This window comes from Clarias gariepinus, chromosome 11 (genome assembly GCF_024256425.1).
Source record: "Clarias gariepinus isolate MV-2021 ecotype Netherlands chromosome 11, CGAR_prim_01v2, whole genome shotgun sequence".
Classification (NCBI taxonomy): Eukaryota; Metazoa; Chordata; class Actinopteri; order Siluriformes; family Clariidae; genus Clarias; species Clarias gariepinus.
This window is the reverse complement of record NC_071110.1, coordinates 3,110,735-3,135,000: the sequence shown is the minus strand read 5'-3', so window position 1 is coordinate 3,135,000 and position 24,266 is coordinate 3,110,735. Positions and strand designations below refer to the sequence as shown.

General features: G+C 39.3%; 1 protein-coding gene across 3 annotated transcripts in view; it reads right to left on the bottom strand.

Annotated features, from left to right (window-relative positions):
- kifap3b (kinesin-associated protein 3b) overlaps positions 1-17,726 on the bottom strand; it is a 28,241-nt gene extending 10,515 nt beyond the window's left edge. For all 3 annotated transcript variants that reach the window (XM_053508035.1, XM_053508036.1, XM_053508037.1), the window contains exons 1-17: positions 17,610-17,726; positions 16,043-16,174; positions 15,742-15,893; positions 14,178-14,239; positions 13,949-14,090; positions 12,541-12,640; positions 11,828-11,952; positions 11,220-11,318; positions 10,967-11,145; positions 9,325-9,487; positions 5,257-5,357; positions 4,195-4,303; positions 2,932-3,044; positions 2,132-2,297; positions 1,876-2,001; positions 1,269-1,367; positions 875-960 (exon numbers count right to left, since the gene is read on the bottom strand). In XM_053508035.1, the coding sequence (XP_053364010.1) occupies positions 875-960; positions 1,269-1,367; positions 1,876-2,001; positions 2,132-2,297; positions 2,932-3,044; positions 4,195-4,303; positions 5,257-5,357; positions 9,325-9,487; positions 10,967-11,145; positions 11,220-11,318; positions 11,828-11,952; positions 12,541-12,640; positions 13,949-14,090; positions 14,178-14,239; positions 15,742-15,893; positions 16,043-16,174; positions 17,610-17,641 (1,986 nt within the window). In that variant the 5' untranslated portion in view covers positions 17,642-17,726. The remainder of the gene's footprint in view (positions 1-874; positions 961-1,268; positions 1,368-1,875; positions 2,002-2,131; positions 2,298-2,931; positions 3,045-4,194; positions 4,304-5,256; positions 5,358-9,324; positions 9,488-10,966; positions 11,146-11,219; positions 11,319-11,827; positions 11,953-12,540; positions 12,641-13,948; positions 14,091-14,177; positions 14,240-15,741; positions 15,894-16,042; positions 16,175-17,609) is intronic.
- Between the last annotated feature and the right edge of the window lie 6,540 nt (positions 17,727-24,266).

Below are 24,266 nucleotides of genomic sequence, written 5' to 3'. Positions count from 1 at the left end.
ACAGACAAGCAGACAGGGTAAGAAATCGGCGGATGAACAGAACTACAGACAGACAGACAGTTAACAGGACAGGCAAGCAGACATATGAACAGAAGGACAGACAGACAGATAAACAAAATGACAGACAGACAGACAGACAGACAGTTAATAGAAAAAAAAAGGCAGACAGGTTTAGAAATCCCAAGACAGGCAGATGAACAGAACGGCAGACAGACAGTTAATTGGGGAGACAAGCAGACGGAGTAAGAAATCCTCAGACAGATGAACAGTAGGACAGACAGATAAGCAGACAGACAGACAGACAGACAGATCTCCAGCATCCTGACAAAGTGAGCACATCCTGTCTGATCATCTCATTCCACATGCAGCTCACCCATTTCTGCACACACACACACACACACCACAAACACAAACACAAACCAGACCCCCACAACTCCTTTCATGTGGCAGAGGAACTTAATGAGCGACTTAATAAAGTCAACAGAACATTTCCTCTAACGAGTGGCGGCTCTCGAACACGCGCTGCCCCGCCTGACGTCCTCACAGCCGCGCTCGCGCCGAGCCGCGCACTTCTGCCACGCCTTCACTCCGCCGTCTCATTCGTTCACTCCTTCATTTTTACATCGATTTTTTTAGTTACTTAAACAGTAATGAAGATGCAGTAATAAACAGCAAATGAAGATGACTTGAAAATCCCATACCATGATTTTTTTTGGAGGGGAAAATTTTTTATAAACTTTTTCATTTAGAAAAAAAAAAATTATTTAAAACTTTTAATGAAAAAAAGTTTTTTTAAACCCCTTAAAAATGATCATGATTATTCGTACCCTGTGTGTGGTGTCATGTCGGCGTGTGGTGTGTGTACTGTACGTACTGCGATGATGTCCAGCGTGTTGTCACACACTTTCCTGATCTCTGCGTTTTTGTCGTGCATGAGATCGATGAGGTACGCCGGAGCCTCTGCGAGGACGCGTTCAGGAAAAAAGGGGGCGGGGTTTAAACCTAATCTACACTGACATTGTTAATCACCTATGTGGATAAAAGTACGACTAGGGGACACTGTTGCTAGGCAACCCGGCAATACGGATGCTGGATGTGACCAATATATTAAAAAACGTCTGATGACATCACAAAGCGTGAGTGGAACTGAATAAACATTAAACATCAATAGAATAGGGATTTAAAAAAATGTAAAAAAAAACAATGCGGTCTTAGGGACAGTGTGTGTGTTTTGTGATCTGATAAAATCCGGATTAAAAAAAGGATACGAGTGTCTTTAATAATGACGTCTCTGGTGGCCTGGTGAAAAACCATCTGATAGAAAACATAGACAATCTGGCACACGAACTCGTCATCTTCCTGTTGGGCTGTGAAGAGAGAAAACACACACACACACACACACACACACACACAGAAGTATAAATATTGAATATAAAGAGATTACATAATAAACTTGTCATTCAACATCATAAAAGTAGCTTGATGTACACATACGCTTTATAATACACTCACACACACACACACACACACATACGGAGAGAGAATCAGGGCTGCGCTGTTACGCAGATGTGAGCTGACGTTATGAAGAAGACGCCCTGGCGCGGCGCGGCTCTCGTGAGAAGCCCCGATTTACAGACGAGCGCGTTGTCTCTCCTGAAACAGACCAGATCTTTCCTCGCTGTCCTCGGATTATTAAAAGCGCCGTGCTTTCAGTTTGATCCTGAGCAGTCTATTCGTCGAGACGTCGAACCCCACACCGCCGAGACACGCCCGCGCTTCAGCTCGACCTCACGCTCACGAAGCGCCACGCCGACGCCAGGTTTAATCGCTCAGCCGGACGCGATTGGTTACGAGTCAGACAGGCGTGCTTCTTACCGTTGAGGAGATCTATGAGAGCGGGGATGATGCCGGATTTGGCCAGCATGGCGGCGCAGGAGTCGTCCATGGACACCGTGCCGATCAGTATAACCACCTCCAGGATCAGGTCATCCTCTGCTGAGCCTAATACACACAGGGGACAAAGGTCAAAGGTCAAGCCTGGGGACTTGGGTAAAGCTGAGAAATGAACGTTACTCTCCTGCAAGACCTAACACACACACACACACACAGGGACTCAAGATGTGAGTGTTACCGGGTTTGAGGCGCTCTTTGAGGTAGGGGACGAGGTTGTATTCACGGAGCAGCAGCTCCCAGTCCAGGTCAGGAATGGTGAGGTTCGCCAACGTGCCCAAACACTCGATCACAAACTCCTCGTCTTCTTCGGGACTGATCTGAGCCGCCAAGTCCCCCACATAATCCTGCAGCGAGGGGCACGAACGCAAATCCATTAACTATTCTGTTTTTATAAGTCGTGTTTAAAGGCTGTTCAACAACAGACGAAAATAAGAGTTAATGCTGAATGGAAAGCCACGCCCACTTCACTAAACCTGACATGCATGGAGGACACGCCCCTGCTGGGTTTAAGGGCAAAAGAGGTCATACCGCTGTCTTTGGGATTGACAAGCATAGTGGCCACACCCCTTTTATTTTGACTGACGGTTGTTAAGGCCAAGTCTCCCTGGGTGTGACTGACAGGCGATTAGGTACTTTATTATGACTTTCAGATGGAAAGGCCACACCCAACACCCCAAATCAACTCCTCACCCCCCGGGAAAAGGAAAGAGGTACAGAGGCCACACCCCTTTAGTGGAATATCAGAGGTACAGAGGCCACACCCCTTTAGTGGAATATCAGAGGTACAGAGGCCACACCCCTTCAAAGGAACTGGAAAGCACAGGGGCCACACCCCTTTTAATACACAGTTGTTAATAAAATGTGACAGTTCAGGTTTTCTAACACTTTTTAGCAATAATGTTCTTGTGACACACACACACACACACACACACACACACTCCAAGAGGCAGGAAATTAGTTTAATGAGAAACGACTCACCAGAAAAAGCTGTTTAAGTGGACCATCGTGCTGCGAGATGTTCCTGATCATCTTCATGAGCAGCGGGTCCTTAAACTTCAGCGCTCTCTTCATCAGCATCTTCAAACCGTTTCCTAAACAAACGTTCACAAAAAAACAACTTTTTACCCACAATTCTATTTTGGCTCGAGTCAATCTGCCTGATGAGAAGAATGAGAAGGCGTGGCCTGTGTGTGTCTGTTTTTAATGAAGGACGTCTGGTGTGGGTGTCTGTTAATCTTAATGAAGGAGGCGTGGCCTGAGCTGTGGTTAATTCTAATGAAGGAGATGTGGCCTGGGTTTTTGTTTATATTAATGAAAGGGGCGTGGCCTATATCTGTATTAATATTAATGAAGGAGGTGTGGCCGGTGTTCTTGTTCATTTTAATGAAGGAGGTGTGGCCTGGGATCTTGTTTATCTTAATGAAAGAGGTGTGGCCTATATCTGTATTAATATTAATGAAGGAGGTGTGGCCTGGGTTTTTGTTTATATTAATGAAAGCGGTGTGGCCTATATCTGTATTAATATTAATGAAGGAGGTGTGGCCGGTGTTCTTGTTCATTTTAATGAAGGAGGTGTGGCCTGGGTTCTTGTTTATCTTAATGAAAGAGGTGTGGCCTATATCTGTATTAATATTAATGAAGGAGGTGTGGCCTGGGTTTTTGTTTATATTAATGAAAGCGGTGTGGCCTATATCTGTATTAATATTAATGAAGGAGGTGTGGCCGGTGTTCTTGTTTATTTTAATGAAGGAGGTGTGGCCTGGGTTCTTGTTTATCTTAATGAAAGAGGTGTGGCCTATATCTGTATTAATATTACTAAAGGAGGTGTGGCCTGTGTTCTTGCTTATATTAAGGAAGGAGGTGTGGCCTGGGTTCTTGTTTATCTTAATGAGGTAGGTGTGGGCGGTGTCCTTATTAATATTAATGAAGGAGGTGTGGCATGTGTTCTTGTTTATTTTAATGAAGGGGGTGTGGCCTGGGTTCATGTTTAGCTTAACACAGGAGGTGTGGTTAGTGTCCTTATTAATATTAATGAAGAAGGTGTGGCCTGTGTTTTTGTTTATCTTAATGAAGGAGGTGTGGCCTGTGTTTTTGTTTATCTTAATGAAGGAGGTGTGGCCTGCATGCTTGTAATCATAACAAGGAAAGTGTGAGCTTGTTAATAATAATGGAGGACTGTAATGTATGTAATGAGCAGTTATGCTGATGTCAGTAATATATTTTACACTCCAGGGTTTTTACCTTCACAGATGATCTGAGCGTTTTTCTTGTTAGCCGCGAGGTTGATGCAGAAGGAAATGAGCTCTGAGTCGATTCTCTCCTCTCTGATTTCAAACAGCATCTTCATCAACTAAACACACACACACACACACACACACACAGAACCAGCAACGCTGTAAATAATCGGTCATCATGTCCACACATGTGTATCACATGACCGGTCACGGCTCTGAATCAGACAGTCTGGCACCTGAGTGAGCGGAGACCCCCGTCCCCCCGTCCCCCCGTCCCCTTCATCCCTCATCCTAATCATTTAAACCCCCGTAGGCATTTCCTTTCTCTCTCTCTCTCTCTCTCTCTCTCACACACACACACACACACACATACACAGACATATCCACTGACATCCTGGGTTCGAGTTTTAAGTCTCTATACATTCTGTGCTCTCCTTTCATCAATCACATGGTCAAAAAAACTGTATTAATATTCCACATTATTATGTATTTGCTGATCAGAGGACAGAAGAACATTTGAGTTTTAAAGTGAGATCCAAATATTAACCTTAAGAGCCTGAAACAACATAAAATTCAACAATAAACATTTTTAACAGGACTTAGGTAAATGTTTTACAAAAGCCATGGGTAGAACTCCTTATTTATTTGGTTCTGCCCCCTGGTCACGACCCCTGCTGCTTTATTAAACACCCTGGAGGTCTCAGAGAGGTGGTGACGTCACTTCGCACCGCAGGCCGAGTGATTAGGCAGAACAATTTCCCCCTGCTTTTACTTTTACAAGCATCTGGTAGGAATTTACACCCAATTAGACAAGACGAGAAGGTTTAAAGATGACAACACTTAAGCCGCATTAGGGAAGGAGCAGTCCTCATTAGTGACCCCTATATATATACAGCATACAGTATGTGGTCATATGCGCACTACGCCCTCTACAGGACAAGAGTGTGTTACAACAGGAATCACTTTTATTGCTTAATATTTTACAAATTGTTTTCTTGTTTTAACACAGGAGGGATAATTGTGTTCTGATGTTTGAGGAGTTTGGTGGTTGTGTGTGTGTGTGTTTCACCTGAGGGATGCAGTCAGTGTAGGCGAACATGGATTTGGAGCGGTCGTCCATGCTGATGTGATACAGGATACACATCACTATCTGCTTATGAGTCTCGCTGCCTGCAGGACAAAAAGGACAAAAAAAAACTTCACCTAATTTGTAAAGCATATGATAGGATTTGAAGGATTTGAAGCAGTTGCATTTTAATACAATACAGTACAATTGGAACACTACAGTACATTTGAGGATGCTGGTGGAGGAGTACAGAGAAGGTAATTAGGAGTTGCATTGTGTCTTTATAAATTTAAAGAAGGCATACGACAGGGTGCCGAGAGAGGAGCTGTGGTATTGTATGAGGAAGTCTGGAGTGGCAGAGAAGTATGTTAGAGTGGTGCAGGACATGTATGAGAGCTGTAAGACAGTGGTGAGATGTGCTGTAGGTGTGAGAGAAGAGTTCAAGGTGGAGGTGGGTCTGCATCAAGGATCGACTCTAAGCCCCTTTTTGTTTGCTCTGGTGATGGACAGGATGACAGATGAGGTAAGACAGGAGTCTCCATGGACTATGATGTTTGCAGATGACATTGTGCTTTGTACTGAGAGCAGGGAACAGGTGGAATAAAATTTGGAGAGGTGAAGGTACGCTCTGGAAAGCAGAAGAATGAAGGTTAGCTGCAGCAAGACGGAATACATGTGTGTAAATGAGAGGAACCAAAGAGGAACAGTGAGGATACGAGGAGCAGAGGTAAAGAAGGTGCAGGACTTCAAGTACTTAGGGTCAACGGTCCAGAGCAACAGAGAGTGTGGAAAGGAGGTAAAGAGGCGGGTACAGGCAGGTTAGAATGGGTGGAGAAAACTCAAAGAGGCCAGATTGAGGTGGTTTTGACATGTTCAGAGGAGAGATGGTGAATATATCGGTAGAAGGATGCTGAGGTTGGAACTGCCAGGCAGGAGGTCTAGAGGAAGACCAAAGAGGAGATTTATGGATGCAGTGAGAGAGGACATGAAGTTAGTTGGTGTGAGAGAAGAGGATGCAGAGGATAGGGTTAGATGGAGGCAGATGATTCGCTGTGGCGACTCCTGAAAAGGAACAGCCGAAAGACAAAGAAGAAGAAGAAGAAGAAGAAGACAGTACAATTGGAACACACAGAGGCCACGTCTTCTCCACTGGGACAGGTACAGAGACTACACCCCTTTTCTTGAGACTAACAGAACCTACGGACGCCACACCTCCTCCACTGTGAATGACAGGTACATAGGCAACGCCTCCTTCTCTGGGATTGACAAGTACAGCGGCTACACTGCTATTATTGAGATTGGGACTGACAGGGACAAAGGACACGTCTCCAGCACAAGGACTGACAGGTACATTGGCCACGCCTCTTTCACTGGGAATGACAGGTACCTTAGCCACGCCTCCTTTACTGGAAGTGACAGGTACAGAGGCCACACCCCTTACACAGAGAATGACAGGTACAGAGGCCACGCCTGCTTCACTGGGAATGACAGGTACATGGGCCACGCCTCCTTCACTGGGAATGACAGGTACATTGGCCACGCCTCCTTCACTGGGAATGACAGGTACATAGGCAACTCCTCCTTCTCTGGGATTGACAAGTACAGCGGCTACACCGCTATTATTGAGATTGGGACTGACAGGTACAGAAGCCACACCTCCTCCTCCAAGACTGACAGGGACAAAGGACACGTCTCCAGCACAAGGACTGACAGGTACATTGGCCACGCATCCTTCACTGGGAATGACAGGTATGTTGGCCACGCCTCCTTTACTGGAAGTGACAGGTACAGAGGCCACACCCCCTTCACAGAGAATGACAGGTACAGAGGCCACGCCTCATTCACTGGGGATGACAGGTACATTAGCCACGCCTCCTTCACTGGGAATGACAGGTACAGAGGCCACGCCTCCTTCACTGGGAAAGACAGGTACATTGGCCACGCCTCCTTCACTGGGAATGACAGGTACATTGGCCACGCCTTCTTCACTTGGAATGAAGCCACACCCTTTTACTGCGGCACTAATAGAGAAGTTTGTTGTTTAAATATTATTTGTTCTGGCCTGCAAGATTTTAACCCTAGGTCAGGAAACACACACACACACACACACACACACACACACACTTATCATAAAACAAGTCAAATAAACAGTCTCATTAATAACCTTTTCTTTTTCAGACCATGACAGAACCCTGGAGACATGAAACACACACACACACACACACACACACACTCACACACACACAGATCTGTTACATAAGCCTTGATTAGCTGAACTTCCACACACACACACACACACACACACACACACACACACACACACTACCGCCCTAACACATTAACACTTTGGCCATTAGGACCAGATGGGAAGACTGGAGACCTTTGAAATAAAAAGTGAGAGAAGGAAAGAGAGAAAAAGACAAATTTCAAGAGAGAGAGAGAGAGAGAGGGCGGGGGGGGGGGGCTGCATTTTTTTTTAAACTGAGGAAACAAGAGCTTGAACTTTGGTGTGAGTAATAATTGAGCCGAAATGTGCTTCTCATTAGCGGCCTGTGACATCTTGACCTCTAATGGCTCACTCTCACTCAGAGAAAGAGAGAGAGAGAGAGACAGAGAGAGAGAGGGGGGGGGTAAGGGGAAGGGGAGGTGTCGGAGGCTGATGGTTTACGAGAAGTGCTGGAGAGCCGGTTAAACACACCAAACACTAAAAAAAAATCAATAAAAACCTTGTATGTTTGGCAGGTAATCAGATGGAGAGAATTAGGACCCGGATTTTATAAAATTAGAATAATAAGGCATTGTTTAAAACGTGGCAGCTCGGTGCATACCTGGGGAACGTGTAAACCCGAGTAACAAGGGCTGTGGGAATGACGATTAAACTTCATTTGAGGTGTAAAGAGCTCTTTTTTTTTAACCCGACAGACATCGTTACAAAGCAGCTTTACACAAATCCAGATGTAGAGCAGGGATTTTAATCTCTCAGCCTGTTAGGGGAAACATTTTTTTTTTTTTTTATGTAATTGTACATTTTTTTTACATGGTTACGGTAAAGCCAGTTGAAATAAAAAGTTGCAATAAGTCGTTTATTTAATTGAAGTAAATGTAGATTTCCTGCGTAAGCATGCCAACTGGGGGGGCACCAGGGGGGAACTCTAACGACAATTTCATGTTGTAAGGATAAAACCATTGGTCTGTTTTTTTATTTTAATTCTGTAGCTACAATCAGATCACTTACCCTAACTCATAACAACATTGCATCGCATTTGTTAATGGTTCATGGTTTACACGTCCAAAAAGTACAAGCAAAGCAAACTTCTTCGTCTTTCAGTGAACATACAGCATCATGAAGCCCAAGGAACACACCAGACAAGTCAGGGATTGTGTGTGGAGTTGTGAGGATGTTTGAAGCAGGGTTCCGTTGTAAAAAAAACATCCCAAGTTTTGAACATCTCACGGAGCGCTGATCAATCCATCATCGGAAAATGGAAAGAGTACGGCACGACTGCAAACATACCAAGACATGGCCGTCCACCTAAACTGACAGGCCAGACGAGGAGAGCGTTAATCAGAGAAGCAGCTCTGGAGAAGCTGCAGAGATCCACAGCTCAGGAGGAAGAATCTGTACACAGGACAACTATTAGTCGTGCTCTCCACAAATCTGGCGTGATATGAAGACAGCCATTGTTTAATGTAAGGCGTAAGAACCCCCGCTTGCAGTTTAGCACAATCCCAGTGGGGGACACAGCGAACGTGTGGAAGAAGGTGCTCTGGTCAGATGAGCTCAAAACTGAACTTTTTGGCCTAACACAGAACACACCATCCCCACTGTAAAACATGGTGGTGGCAGCATCATGTTACATGTGGATGCTTTTCTTCAGCAGGGACAGAAAAGCTGGTCAGAGCTGATGGGGAGACGGATTGAGGGATATACAGAGCAACCTTAGAAAAAAACCTGTTATTTCTGTCATGGTGATGGAGATGTCAGGTGAGCAGCGCAAGTGTGTCGTAAACATTTTTTAATAAGAGAGTATAAACCAGTAATAAGCCTTGGTGTATCTCATGAGCAGTTACCCAGCATGCCGGTGAGTTTGGGCAGGAGGCCGACCTGCACCATCTTGTTCCGCAGTCCCGTGTCGAAGGAGAGGTTCAGCAGGAGACGCAGGGTGACGTTCAGCAGGTCGTCGTGATCACACGGCACCAAGCGGGTGAGCTTCTCGATGGTGTCCATCTCCGCCTGAGCACAGAAGCGTATACGTAATTACACACACATAATGGAGGTTATGAAATAAACGTATAAGTAAAGCACTGCTGCTGAATGAGATGTCTTCACTCTTTCGCTGTCTCCAAATAAATATATTATATAATCAAATGTTCCTGAACTTTCATTCACAATATCAATGGTGATGTTTTGGGAATTTCTGTATTTTCCCCTTATTTACAGTATATAACTCTCATTATTTGTGTATTTTAATCACATGAGCTTTGACTTAACAACTAGACGTGATCGTTTTGTTCTCTGCTGTCGCTAACCAGTACTGACATATAGCATTATATTACTTCTGTCTATGTAAAAGAAATGAATTATATTTATTTAACACATTATATAAACGTGAAAAAAATTGTTTTTTACTTGTTCAACTGAAATATTTTTGGAAAATCGACTGCTTGTTTCATAAAATTAAATTTACCAAAGAAAAAGTAAGGGTTGAAAAATAAATATGGTGTAATCAAAGTTTTGGTGTTTCTGTATAAATCATATATAAAACCTAACTTTCTAACTGTCATGTCAATTATAAACAAAGCAAAACAATGAAAATGTAAAAACACATTAACATAAATAAAAAAATAATAAAATAAAATATTATACTCGGGGTGAGAAATGGAAGTAGGACAAATTCAGGAAGAATTTTTTTTTTTTTTAATTTCAATTTTTAAATGAAAAAAAAAAAAATTAAAAAGCCATAAATTCATGTTAAAAAAAAAAATCCATGTTATAATTTTGAAAAAGCTTAAAACACTACAGAAAAAAAATATATTTTTAAATAAAATTAATAAAAAAAAATTAAATAAATACATTTCAGTCAATTTAAGTTTTCATGGATGATAAAATGTATTTCACTTTAAAATAGAAAATTTAGGTCAAAATATTATCCATTTCAAAATAAGTATGTTTTTCACTCATAATAAACCTTCAAAAAAATCCTGCTTTCTAAGCTTTTTTTATTTTTGCAATGGTCTGCGCTTAAACAATCTGATTGGATTTTCCCCTCTATTGTGACCTTATATAGGAAGATACCTCTCCTCCAGATTTATTAAAGGTATTAAAGTAAAAAAACAAATGGTATAATAAAAATTTAGTTATTAAAGTGATTTAATTTAAAACAAAAGCCTAAATTTTTTCACAGCAATTTTGTAAAAGGCTTCACAGCTCTAAAAACCTGATGATGTACTGTATGTGAGTTAATCGTACAAGTAAATCTTTTACTTGTTAAAAAAGTGTGTCTTCTTCATTTACAGCTTTTATTCTCAACTTGTTCCATTTTATTGCCGGGGGTTTTTTTAGGACGTCCTATAGATAGCCATGAAGAATGAATTAGCTAGATCACACTGGCTCTTATGTTTACGTCACGTACATGAAGTACCTTACGTTCATTCATTACTTTTTTTTTTTTTACACCATCTCCTGCATTACGAGGACATCGGCCCAGCTCACCATGTCGTTCTTGTTCTCCAGGAAGATGCTGAGCTTCTTGAGGAAGGAGACGACGAGCACCAGGAGCTCCTCGTTATCCCGATCCAGAGTCGTGACCAGCAGCTGGACGATGTTCTTGTTCCTCATCTTCAGCTCTGTGCGCGTGTCCTCCGCCAGGTTGAGGAGCAGGTAGAGAGCCACTGGAACAACACGACGGTGATCATCATAACGCTTCAGAACAGTCTGTAAGCTCAGAGAGAAGGAGAAGTGTTACCTCTCAGCAGCTGCTCCTGCTTCACCAGAAGACTCTGATATTTCTTATAGGCTTTGTCATGTTCTCTCTTCAGGTTCTGGTTATCAGGATCTTCTTCACGTACAAGGAAGTCAAGGATAAAGGGATAAAATGAAGAATAATTGAGCTGCTACAGGAGAAAAATATTTGAGAAATTGAAGCCCACAATCATTTAGACTCTTTCTTATGTATAAATTACAATTTCAGGATGTTTATTTGGTATCTTATGGCTTCATTAAGTTGCGTGAATAATTTACTGTCAGTGCATGGTACAATTTTAATGAGAGTGCAAGTTATTTTCTTTAATTATATGAAATATAATAAAAATGAAAATATATTAAGTGTATTAAATTATAGTGTTATATAATAAATATATATATTTATTATATATATTATATAATAAATACTTACAGGAAAACTTTAAAGTATATAGTAAAAATCCAGATAAAAAAAAAAATCTATTGGACAATATTTCAGCAATATTCCTGACTCCTTTTAGATTGATTTTAATGTCTGATTTTAATCTTTTTGGTCAGTTTATTTTTAAACTAGGGCCAAACCCTTCTGCCCTAATGCTTCAGGAAGGATATATGCTTTGCTCTTCTTTTCCAGCTCCTCCTGCCACAGGTCGTATCTCTTTAACTCGTGCTCGACGATGTTCATGCACAAAGCTCCGATCTTATAGTGTGTGATCAAACCGTGGAACTGAGAGAAACTGGAGGGGAAACACACAGCAAGCGTTCGAGATCACTGGAAATCCAAAAATAAACAGACAGATCTATAAAAATGATTTATATGTAATTTACATTTTGTTTTTATATTTTTTTATTTGTGATGTATTTGTTACGGTTGTATGTTATGTATATGTGTATAATAATGTTGGATGGTAAAAAATTCAGAAATCAACATAGAAATTAAAATATTTGGGATTAAATGTAGGTAGAAAAGGAATGATAAATTAGGAAAATCAGACAATATAATATATATATATATACCTTTAAAAGAAATGGGGTTACCAAAATTTAAGTTTTGTTTAAATGTTTTTCAGAATTCTTTTGTTTAAAATAAAATCAGAATTTTTTAATGCATTATAGTTACAAAGCAGTAAAGGGAATAGAACAGTAAAGTTTGTAAAACATTTTTTTTTTTTTAAGTAGGAAAAAAATAGTTTTAACCTATATTCCCTGATTTTAGCAGTTATGTAAACTTCTGTTCCAGCTAATGCTTTCCTTTTCCAAGCTGTCCTATAAACATGCAGAAGATCTAAATCAGTTCAGATTATTATCTAATAAATCTCAGAGACCTGGAGAAACAGAAGAAGACATAAACAATGGTGGTGGCCAACTCCATGCTCTGCTTCCAATCTTCTCTTAACACTCTCGCTAGAGCACCGAGCGCAGCTTCTGAACACACACACACACACACACACACACACAGACAATTAAAACACACAGAAAGTAAGAAGCACATTAATAATAAACTGCCATCATACCTGGCAATGATGAGAAACGAGACGCTACATGAGGTTTAGTGGTTCTGTTTAAATATAATCAGGAGGTATAAGGTATAAATAAAATAAATAAAAAGAAATAAAGACATTCTAGTTATAAATAAAAAAATTTATAAAGTTAAAAATGTTTTGAAAATTAAAAATAAATATGAATGTAACAAATTAAACACCCCTTTGAACCCCTTAAAGGGACAAGTAAGAAAATAAAATGCATAAATGAAAGTAAAATATAGAACAAAACGTAATTCTTTTATTGCAAGAATCTCGTAAGAATTTTAACCTGCAAAAAAAACTGTGCTGATTTAAGTTATTTAACCCAATTATAACACAGAAGCCAGGATGTTTTTCCCAGACTTCAGCTTCCCTTCAACCCACAACCAAAGCTTTACTATCACACTTACTGAAAAACAGAGAAAACCGGATTTAAGTCCCGCCTTCATGCTCTAGGTTTCCAACCAATCGTAAATGAGATTTTTATAAATTTGTGTATTTTTAAAACATGTTAATTAGTTTTTCTGTCCCATTTAATGCCGTCCTTAGTCTAGCCGTATGTTTTCCATTTCTATAACCGTCTCATTTTGTTCACCTGAACCAAATTTTACACACAGCTTTTTTTTCTTTTCTTCTTGAAGCAGTTTTAAAATCCTGTCCATGACGACTCTCCTGCTGGAGCCACGTTTCTGTTTGGATTGGCGAAGTCTAAGAGCTCATTAGGGTTGTTAAACCCTCGCTTTCAACTGCAGATTCATTTCATTTTTGGACTTTGTACAGGAGTTGGTCAAAAAAATCGATTCTTTTGTTTTTTGCTCAAAATTGAGTGATTATACATGATCTGGGGGAAAAAATATCCCATTAATAAAAAAATAATCACATTAGTCCATGAAACATTGTTTAGCCAATAAAAAATATTAGTTTATTTACTTTAAAGGAAAAATCTGGTTAAACACCCTTTAAATGTGGTGATTCAATAATTACTGCTAGAAGTTGTATAATTTGGGAAATAGGGCAAAAATTTTAACTTTCAGTTTTATATAGTCATAAACAATCGGAGTCAACAAAGTCATCACATTTAAATAAACAAGAGCCGTGTGTAAGCTGCCTTGGGTGTAAAATTCCAGATGTGTCAATACTTTGTGAATTTTATGCTCTTTAAATCAAACCAAGAGAGAATCTGACCCCCGGTGAGTCAGGGGCGCGGTACCGTTCTGCAGCAGCTCCTCCAGGTTATCAGGATTTCGGGCGAGGTGAAGGATGAGAGTGGAGCCTCTGATCTTCTCCGGGATTCCCTCATACAGCAGCTCGACGTAATCCTCTATCTTATTGATGTTGGCCTCCTCATCCAGCTGGAACGCAACACGATTATTATAATCATAAAAACTAAACAAGCTGCAAAAAAAAATAAAAATAAATCACTAGCTTTCCATGCGTACCTCCATCCCATCGAACGGAGTGAGCTCTCGGGGTTTCAACAACTTCTTCTCCTCTTTCTCTGCTACTCAAGGACAGTGAGGACACAGAAGGATTAAGAAAAATGCTTGAAGGAAGAAAATACCTGAATCAAAAGAAATGCCCCTGTCAATGCGATTATTACTGAAAGTTCAGCTCTTTATAAACAAATATTTATAATACGCAAATGTTTACAATAACTCCCTTTATTTCTCTATTTAATCCTCTGCTACACTAATGCACTTATCCCAGTGTTTCACTAGTGCTTGGACACCATCAAGGTAGAAAGTTTTCTCAGTTTGCCGGAGCCGTGATGGGATGCCTGCTTCACGTCTGAAACACTGGCCTCCCAGGAACTCCTTTATTGGCCTAAACATGTGGTAATGTCGTGGAGCGAGGTCAGGACTGTACGAGGGACGTGGCAATAAATACCAGCCGTGTTCCTGTAACATGCGAGTGGTGTTGGTGAATGATTGTGTGTACAGTTCACACCCAGACGCGTCCTTCGATTTTAAAGAATCAGTCTTATCAGCGTACTGCGCTGGCACGTCTGTGTTACGTCTTCTGTGAATGTCACGCAGTTTTACGCCTCCATTCACCAGAAATGTGATCACAAGTCAGAGTTCGACTGAAAAAAACGTATTAATTAATTCATAAATAAACAAACAATTATGTTTAGTAAGTCCTATCTACATTTTTATAATTGCAAAATAAAAAAAATCCAAATTAGCAAGTGACAGCATTTTAAATATGAACTAATGCAAAACATCTTATTATGAGATTTTATTTAAACATTTTATAAACGTATAATTGAAATTTATATATAATTGATGAAGACTTATGACTTAATGTTAATCTGGAGTATAGATTAAATAATCTACTGTACATGTTCCATTAGAGGTGTTTTAGACCCCTGAAATGTTTCATGTTCGATAACGATTACTGTCACAGACATTTAACCTAAACTTATTAAAAATAAAAATCAAATATTGAGATAGTAAGTACTGTAAGTAAGTGCGCAAATAAATGATAATAAGTAAATAAATAAATAAATAGAAAATTCTGAGTCACATGTTCAGATTGGAAAATTAAGAAACGGTAAATCTCTGTCCAAAATTCAGGCGTCAAATAAAGTTTGTTTTAAATTCTGGGTCAAAGTATTAAAGTGTAAAAATTGGAAGCATGGCTCAGTTTAGCAGCTCATGCGCGATAAATACACAAACAAGTAAACAATTAAACATACAAATAAAATAAAGACATAAATCTGCAACCCAGATGAGGTGGCATGTACGATTCACGTCCTGCAGCCGAGTCGATTCAGAGTCGAATCTTTTTCTCACTCAGAAGCGGATCGAACCTCGACACTTTAGACCCCAGCGTGGTTCCTGCGTTCTCACCCGACTAAAGAACCACACCGCGGTGAAGAGCACATCATGGTTCTGTTTAAACGCAATAAACACTGTGTGTGTGTGTGTGTGTGTGTGTGTGTGTTACACGGTGTTCCAGTGTGTTGGGACTGATGAGTTCTGCACATTCACACTTAAACACCTTTACTGCTGGGCTTCTTGCGGTTCTGCAGGTAGAAGAGCAGATGTTCCACCTCGGCCACTTTGGACGGATGGATGAGTTTGCATTCGTCCACCACCTTCCGGGCGAGAGAGGAGACGTCCGTGCTGGCGTTCAGACTCTTCAGGCGAATACTGAGAGGACGCAGGAGAGGACACAAGCAGCAATCAGTCTTATGGTCGCTGCAGAGAGACGCACACTTACGTGCAAAATTCACATATTCCAATCTAAGATTTAATAAATAAATGATGTAAATTTTATGAAGTGAGACTGAAACACCTACACCTTCTGGCACTCCTTACGCTCCTCGTGTACCGATCCTCCGTTTTCTCCCAGGACGCAGGCCTCCACCTCGTAGTGAACCACCAGCGCCTTGTCCGTGGGGTGAACGTCAATGTTCCCCGGCTTCACTTTCCTAAAGCCATCAATCAATTAATACATCAGAAATCAAGAAATTACATCCTAGAAAGTGAAATGTTCCCGAATTTATCCTCAAGATCTGTCTATAGATTCTAAAAATAAGATTACAACAAAGCAAATATAAGCCTATTAAACTTATTTCTGGTCAAATGTTACTAAAATTCCAAGCGAAATCTACATCTATTGGTAGACAGTTTTGCTTCTTTACAGAATTAATTGTTGTCTTTCAGTGTAGAAAATCTATTGTGTAAATCTTCTCCACGAGTTAAGGTATTAAAATAATGTAGTTTTAGATTGCAATAAAAATAAATGCCTTATATCGCTCTCTTAAACTCATTTTGTTTAACAACATGAAATATTTGCCTTCAAATAAATAAACATTATTAGAGGAACTAGTATTAGTATTATTTTAAGCATAATGTTTTAACTAAACCTTACATCCACTGACCATCTGTCATTAAAAAAGTAATAAAAACCTAGAAGTGGCAGTTATAATAATAATAATAATAATAATAATAATAGTATTTATGCAAGAAATAAACATTAATATATACTTTTAAAATAAACAAATACATTAAATAATAGTGCATAAAAGATAATGTAAAAAATAATATCTAATATAATATAAATGATATATGAAAATAAGTAAATAATTCTATTTTACAGTAACAGTAGGAGCAGGTGAAACTGTAAACACATTAAACAGGTAGAAATATTTTTCGTTTTAGATTCCAATAAAAATAAACGCCTTGTTCACCAACATTAAATATTTTCCTCTATATTAATTAACATTATTATGATTATAATTATGATTATGAGTATTTCAGGCATAATGTTTTAATATTAAAAAGAATGGACAACTCAGTCATATTTTTAAAGAATTTAATAAAAAAAAAATATTATGTAATTTTTTTGTAATAAAAACCTGAAAGTTATAATAACAACATCAACAACAACAATAATAATAATAATAATAATAATTGTATCGTACGAAAGAGTTTTAAAAAAGTAATAAAAACAATATAAAATACAAACAAATATATAAAAAATATGTTAAATAATACTATATAGAAAATACTGTAAAGTACATAATAATAGTGTGTAATATAATAATATCAATAATGTAGGAAAATAAAATAATAATTTGAATTTACAGTAACAGTAAGAGCCAGGTGAGATTGTAAACACATATTAGACAGGTATAATTGTTTTTGTCTATAAAACATGTTAAAGAACCCTGTAGATATAAACACTGTATATAAATAATGTACAGCTGATTAATTAAAGCAGAATTAACTGTTTATCTGAACTGTAGAGGAGTGATGGAGCTGAAACACACCCTAACTGCATTTAAGGCTCACTCCTCTGCTGTTCTCTCCGTCTAATTCTGTTTTATAGAGATTAATAAAATAATAAATCAATAAGATTACCGTTTCAGATACTGCGCGTCATCAGACTGCATGTTATTCTCTCTTTATAATCTGTTCAGATCAGATATAACAGGATTAAACTGCAGCCGATGGCAGATTATTGATGCACAGACTCGAGTTCCAAACGCATCACTAGTACGCGTGTTAGTGCACTCAGTAGTGTACACAGCGACGTGTGTTTAACCGCAGAAAAGTGCACTATGTAGAGAAAAAAGACTCATTTGAGACGTGACCTCATCCACCGGAGTTTATTTCTGCTGGGGTAAAAGTCGTCGCTGCACTGTGAGGCGAGTGTTAGAGCGCCACCCATAGGGCTGGAGGAAGAGGGAAATGAACTACTGCATTATCTGTGTTGTATATTGGTATACATTGTATTACATTGTCTATTCTGTTTTATTTTTTATATATATATAATGTTGTAATTATATAAAATTTATAAAAAGAAAAAAATTATAAATAATAAATAATTTATTATTTATTATTATTTATTATTATTTATAATATTTATTATTATTTATAATATTTATAATATTATTTTTTTTATTTATAAAATTATAAATATATACCTCTTTGTGGTTCCTGGGGATGTAATTGGGATTCTCGGTCGTGGTCGCCCCTCAGGCACGACTCATTCCGAGTTATTCGTGTAGCTCTTCTTCATAACAGACTCCTACCGATCATCATGTTCCCTAATCTACCTTCATTATCACATTCTTGCACCACTCACTTTTTGCACTGCTGTCATCTTTAATTTTTGCACATCTCAACTTGCACTATTTTGCATACATGGTGTTGTGGTTAGCACTGTCGCCTTGCATCTCTAGGGTCTGGGTTCGATTCCCGGCCAGGCTCGAGTCCCGTCTGAAGTTGTCTCAGTTCAAAGACATGCGTTCCCAAATTGCCCGTAGTGTGTGAATGAGAGTGTAAGTATGTATGTGTGTGCCCTGCCATGGATTGACACCCTATCCAGGATGTACCCTGCCTCATGCCCAAGTCTCCTGGGATAGGCTTCAGGTCCCTGCGACCCTGAATACAGGATAAGATGATGAGTGAGTAAGTGATATCCAGATTTAACTTCATTCTGCAGTCATTTTGCAAAGTATATATACAGGGCCAATGTACTGTACTGTAATGTGTTATAAAAAAAAAACAGGAGATGCACTGGTTAAAAATGTTATAATGATATGGAGTGTAACTGTGCAACATTGTGCAACGTGCTATAACAAAACAGAAGGTGCAGTAAGTAATAAAGATATGGTATGTATATATACAGTATAACTGTGCAAACACTGCAGACGTGTCTGAAATATAACATAGTAAAAAAACATAACTTAGTTAAAAAAGTAACATGATAAACATATGATTTCTGATTGGTACAGTATATACAGAATAAATATGGGTGGAATATACAGTAGTGCAATGATAAGCATAAGTCATCATAAGGTTTAAAAATAACCTCAGTTAGATATCTATTGGAGATGTCTTCAGAGTCCAATAAGTCCCTAAAAAATATTTACACCTAGAATTAATTTCATCTTCAGAATATCGTCATGGAGTAACTAGTAAAATGTTATTTTTATGAAGACCATGTAAACACGTCTTGAGTTGTAAAGAACTTCCACAGGTGACCTGAGTGCTAGTCTGCATGCACTTAAAGGTGATGTTCTTCGTGGCGTCACGGTGGTGTAGTGGTGAGCACTACAGCCTCATACTGTACCTACAGGGTTGAGGGGTCGAGTCCCACTTTCAGGTCTGTGTACATGGAGTTTTTCTCCCTGTGTTTGATGGTTTCCTCCGGATACTCCGGTTTCCTCCCACAATCCAAAGACATACAGATTAGGTTAATTGGCTGTTAATTGCCCATCGTGTGCTTGTGTGCATGCTTGTTCACTTAGGCTGTACCCTACCTTGTGCCCCTGGGATAGGCTCCAGGTACCAGAATAAGCGGGATTGAGAATGAGCATGTGTAAGTGAGACATCATAACAGTATTGTAGATTTACTTGTTTAGCTAACTCACAAACCTAACTAGCAAGCTAATAAAGCTCTCTAATAGAGAGAGAGTGTTGATCTATAAAAGGTTTGTTTAACATTTATGGAAGGAGTCTCCAGTCTAAGTGCTTTTCATATGGAACAGGACAATCTAATTTGTTTTTCTTTCTTTTTAACTTCAATAAAGAAAAAAGACGGCTCTGAAGGGATAAGGGCTTTTATAGTTGCTCTAATGTAAGCAAGAACAAGAACTAAACTGTTTCTAGCTTCTTGGAAGGTCCACATTAAACAGACGGACCAGTGGAACAGTGGATCACTAACATGACCAATACATTTAGGTTAAACTACTATAGACAAATAATCAAGTTTGAGGTAGACACAGTGACTCAAAGTGCAAACTCGTCTGTGCTGAAGATTTCGGAAAGTTATCGCTTTACCTCCGGCTGTTACAATGCACTGACACTGGAGACTCCTTCCATAAATCTTAAATACTTCACCACATCTACGACTTTTATTTTTCTACGCATTGTATTTGTCTTATAGTACATCCATGTGAATAAGCTGTTACTATAGAATCCTTAACGTATTAAAATATGCAAATGAATAGAAACCGGCACTACTGTCAGAGCTGCTGTTTTAGAAAAATCATCAACAACTATGCTTTTTAAGCACTTGTTTTTTCTATAGGACTCTCTCAGGAAGTGGATCATGAGCGTCTTCTCTTCCAGGAACCAATCACAGACCCAGGCTGCTCAGGAGAAATTGTTTTCAGATGGGAGCTGAGATAGAAGAGGGCCTCCATTGTTGCTGACTCTATTTCACAGTCTCTATTTCTGGCACAGAGCTCCTTCAGGTTTGTCAGATTTAATATACGGGGACACAGTTCGCCTGTTTCAACAAAAATTATCCAGACAAACTGCAGTGAGGCAACTTTTTGAAAGAAGTGGAACTTAAAACAGGCTCAGAAGCTGTTTCACATTCAGAGTGGGGCGTTTCGAGCTGCAGTCTGGACACCCGGGCCGTCTGAATGCGGCATGATGGGTTCCATGTTTCCTGTCAGGAATCAGGGTTAATCATGATGCGCTTATTGCAGACCAAATCAATTCTGATGGGGTCTTTTAAGATTATTTCTTTCCACACTAAACAATAGCCCAGTAATATATACATCAGCCATAAAATTAAAACCATTAACATTAAAACCACCAAGGTTTTGGGTTCCCTTTGTGGCACCGGAGTGGCTCTGGGGGGGCCGTGGCCCTGACCCCAGGGGGCTTGCTCTGCTCTGCCTCTGAGTGTGTTCTGTGGGGTCTGGCACCAGGATGTTGCCAGTGGATGCTTTGGGTGCTATGAGTTTTCGGAAAGAGCCTCCGTGGATTGGACGTATTTATCCAGTGTGTCCCATTGGTGGTGGATCTGGGTTGTTTGGGGGCCAGGGCAACATTGCCTGCTGGCCTCCATGCACATGATCACCTGTCACCAGTTTGAGATCACATGATGTCAATTAACTGGGCTAAATCTTTTTAAAATTTCTTGATTTTACAGCCCTTTGTTGTCCCCTGTCCCAACTTTCTTGAGACCTGTAGCAGGAATTAAATTTGAAATGAGCTTATTTAGTGGCTAAGATTTGAACACATGATATGTTCTATGTTCTATTGTGAACAAAATGTTGGCTCAATTTATTCAAACGTCTTTTATTAAAAAAATTTTTTTTTTCATTTTATTCAAATTTAAAAAATGTCCCCACCTTTCCAGAATTCCAGTGGATGGTCAGCGTAGGTATTCGGGCAACTGTGACAAGGGACAAGATAACTAGATTAGGGCAGCTCCAAAACTGCAGATCTCGTGGGACGTCCCCATTTCGCAGTGGTCAGGACCTGTCAAAAGTGAAAAACGGGCTTAAATAAACACAAACAATCTTCAAAGTAAAGTAATATTCGATTTGGTTCTGTCCTATTACATGGTCTGTTTATAATTCTCAATCACAGCTACTGTATTCGTACCCACCCCATGAGTTTGGTTTCGTCCTACACCGTCCTCCATGTTGGATTTGTTTGGATTATAGCTCTGCTCACATTTCCGAGATTTCCATTTTTTTTTTTTTATTCTCACACTGACGGGGCTTTAAGACATCTGTTGTCAACTCACAACCAAAGAATTCTTTTATGACTTGCAATTTCCAATTTTTGAAAAACAACACAATGTCATAGACACTGTGGCAATCTTGGACTTTTGTAAGCTTGTGTATTTAGAAGAGGGCAGATAGTGTTTTCCTGGCTGCCTTCAAGTGTCACAGAGGAACAACATGTTCACCTTCACCCTCCTTTAATGGTCAATGTCACATGATATTGAAGAGCTACAGTTGACCAAATTGTATTGAAAACGTCCAAAAACGGAACATCATTCTCTGCACCATTCTGAAAGTCTGGTATTGTCCTAAACATCTGGCCATATAGAGCCTGAACGGCAGATAGCAGAACGAACTCTCTGCATGGATTCAGCCCAGTGACCTTCACCAGATCCAGAATGTCTCACATATGTTAATCATCGTCTTCCCCGAAAAAAACCCGTTTACTCCCATAATTAAATGTTTTCATTTCTCAAACTGAGTCATCGGACTGGGTCTGTGCCCTTGAACCCGTGCCATCGTGAATGTGAAGGAGGTCTGGGTACATGTGACACTGAGCTCTTGTTAAATCCATGGCATCATTTATGCTTTTGCAGTTCCGTCACTGCGTTAGTGTCAAGGCTGTTGAAATTGTTATGAAATCATCTCCAACAGATCGATTTCCTGTTTACACTCTCCGTTTGTATCCGATAGCTTTTTCCACAGTGGAATATGCTCGTCTCTTAATGCACAGGGCAGGCTGAGAGGCCATAACAAATAAGCACCACAGTAATCCGGGTAATTCGGGGTGATTTACAGACAAAGCTGTAAAATATGACTTTAATAAGAGTTACAAATGGTCCGTCCGACGTCTGTTCGAGGGAAAGGGACAGAATATCTTGGCAGGAGCTTTTGTTATTAATGAAATGCGAAAACTGGACTGCGGTGGGGCTGTTATGGTTACTGCAGACAAAACTGTTGATAAAATCGCTGGTCTCGTGGTTGAGCCTGTTACTGAGTTTGGGATGTTTTTGCTCTTGGCTCTTGTAAAGTGCCAGCCTGTGGGTTCTGCAAGGTGCCAATGCCTCCAAGTCAACAGCTGACCAATTTATACACATTACTGGAACAAAACCTCCACAAATTCACAATGGGTGCATTGAGGGAGAATAAAAATGTTATTTCTGGCGAGTGTCCTGCTTTGCTGATTTAAAATGAACGTCATAATCGGACATCAGAAATTTAGTGTTTCGACCCTTTGAGACCTTAGAGCTTAAGCTTAAAGAGGCAAGCTGTGTGCAACTTCATATTTAAGGCTAAACCAAATACGCAATACATACAGTACTGTGCAAAAATCAATTTAATGTTTTAATTCATTAAAAAAAAAAGTCAGTATTTGGTCTGAAAACACTTTGAGGACCCTTTAGTCCCAGGTGCAATTTGTGCAGTTTTGTAAGTGAATTAGCTACTAAGTTTTACTAAGTACCCTGCAGAACCACCCACAGTTCTTCTGAGGACTTTGACTGTTGCACCTGTTTCTTTTTCCCATGCAAAACCCGGCAGCTTCCATTTTGTTTTATGGTCGCTTATATAATGAGTGCTGCTTTCTTTTCAGTCGTACAATTATTTTACTGTAACATTTAATTTTGTTTTGGAATACTGATGTTTGGAAATACTGTAATAAATGTTTCTGTACTAACTTTATAATAAGGTACTAAAAAAAAAAAGAACAAAAAGAAAAATCCATAGGAAAGTTTGGACTTTTGCACAGTATTGTAATATACCTAATTGTTTACTTCTGTAGTATAATTACTAATGAATAAAAGTATCAGAGAACAATACTGTAGGCTACTTTACAGTTCTGTGAAGTCCGTGCACGCGTGTACTGTTTACTATAACACTGTGACCACGTCTGTGTAAAACATATTTTATTTTGTGTTTGTAAGCACGTGTGTACAGCACGCGTATACTGTTTCTTATAACACACGTGTGCGCGCTTGTAAAGCAAAAAAAAAGTCTCATCAGAGGTTAAATATCCATTTTCTCCGTCCGCCTCTCTGTTTCAGCCTGTGTGAGCTTATGTGTGTGCGCACGTGTAATTTCACACCGTGCCGGTTCACACACTCTCTATCGGAACTGGAGGGGCTTCATACACACACACACAGCGATCTGTCAGGATCTATTTTTACTTTTTTTTTTAAGTTAAGTGCTGGTTAATTAGTTTTATTTTCACTTAAAATTATAATTTTTGGGCTGCTGTGGAACGAATAATTTAAGTTTTCATCCATTCTTATGGGAAAATTAAATTTGGTTTACGAGTGTTTTGGAATACAACTTCCAGAACGAATAATGCTCGTAATTCAAGGTTCCACTGTACATCTTATCTATATCTTTAATTCTATATGAGTTTTAACAACTTATATAAATACTATATTGATCATAATCAACAGAACATTCATTAGCCATCAAATGTCCTGCACATGTTTACTGACAAAATCCCCAAATAGGATAAAACTGTTAAGTCAAAAAATGTTTCCTTGTATGAGGCTAATATACTGTAGCTAGT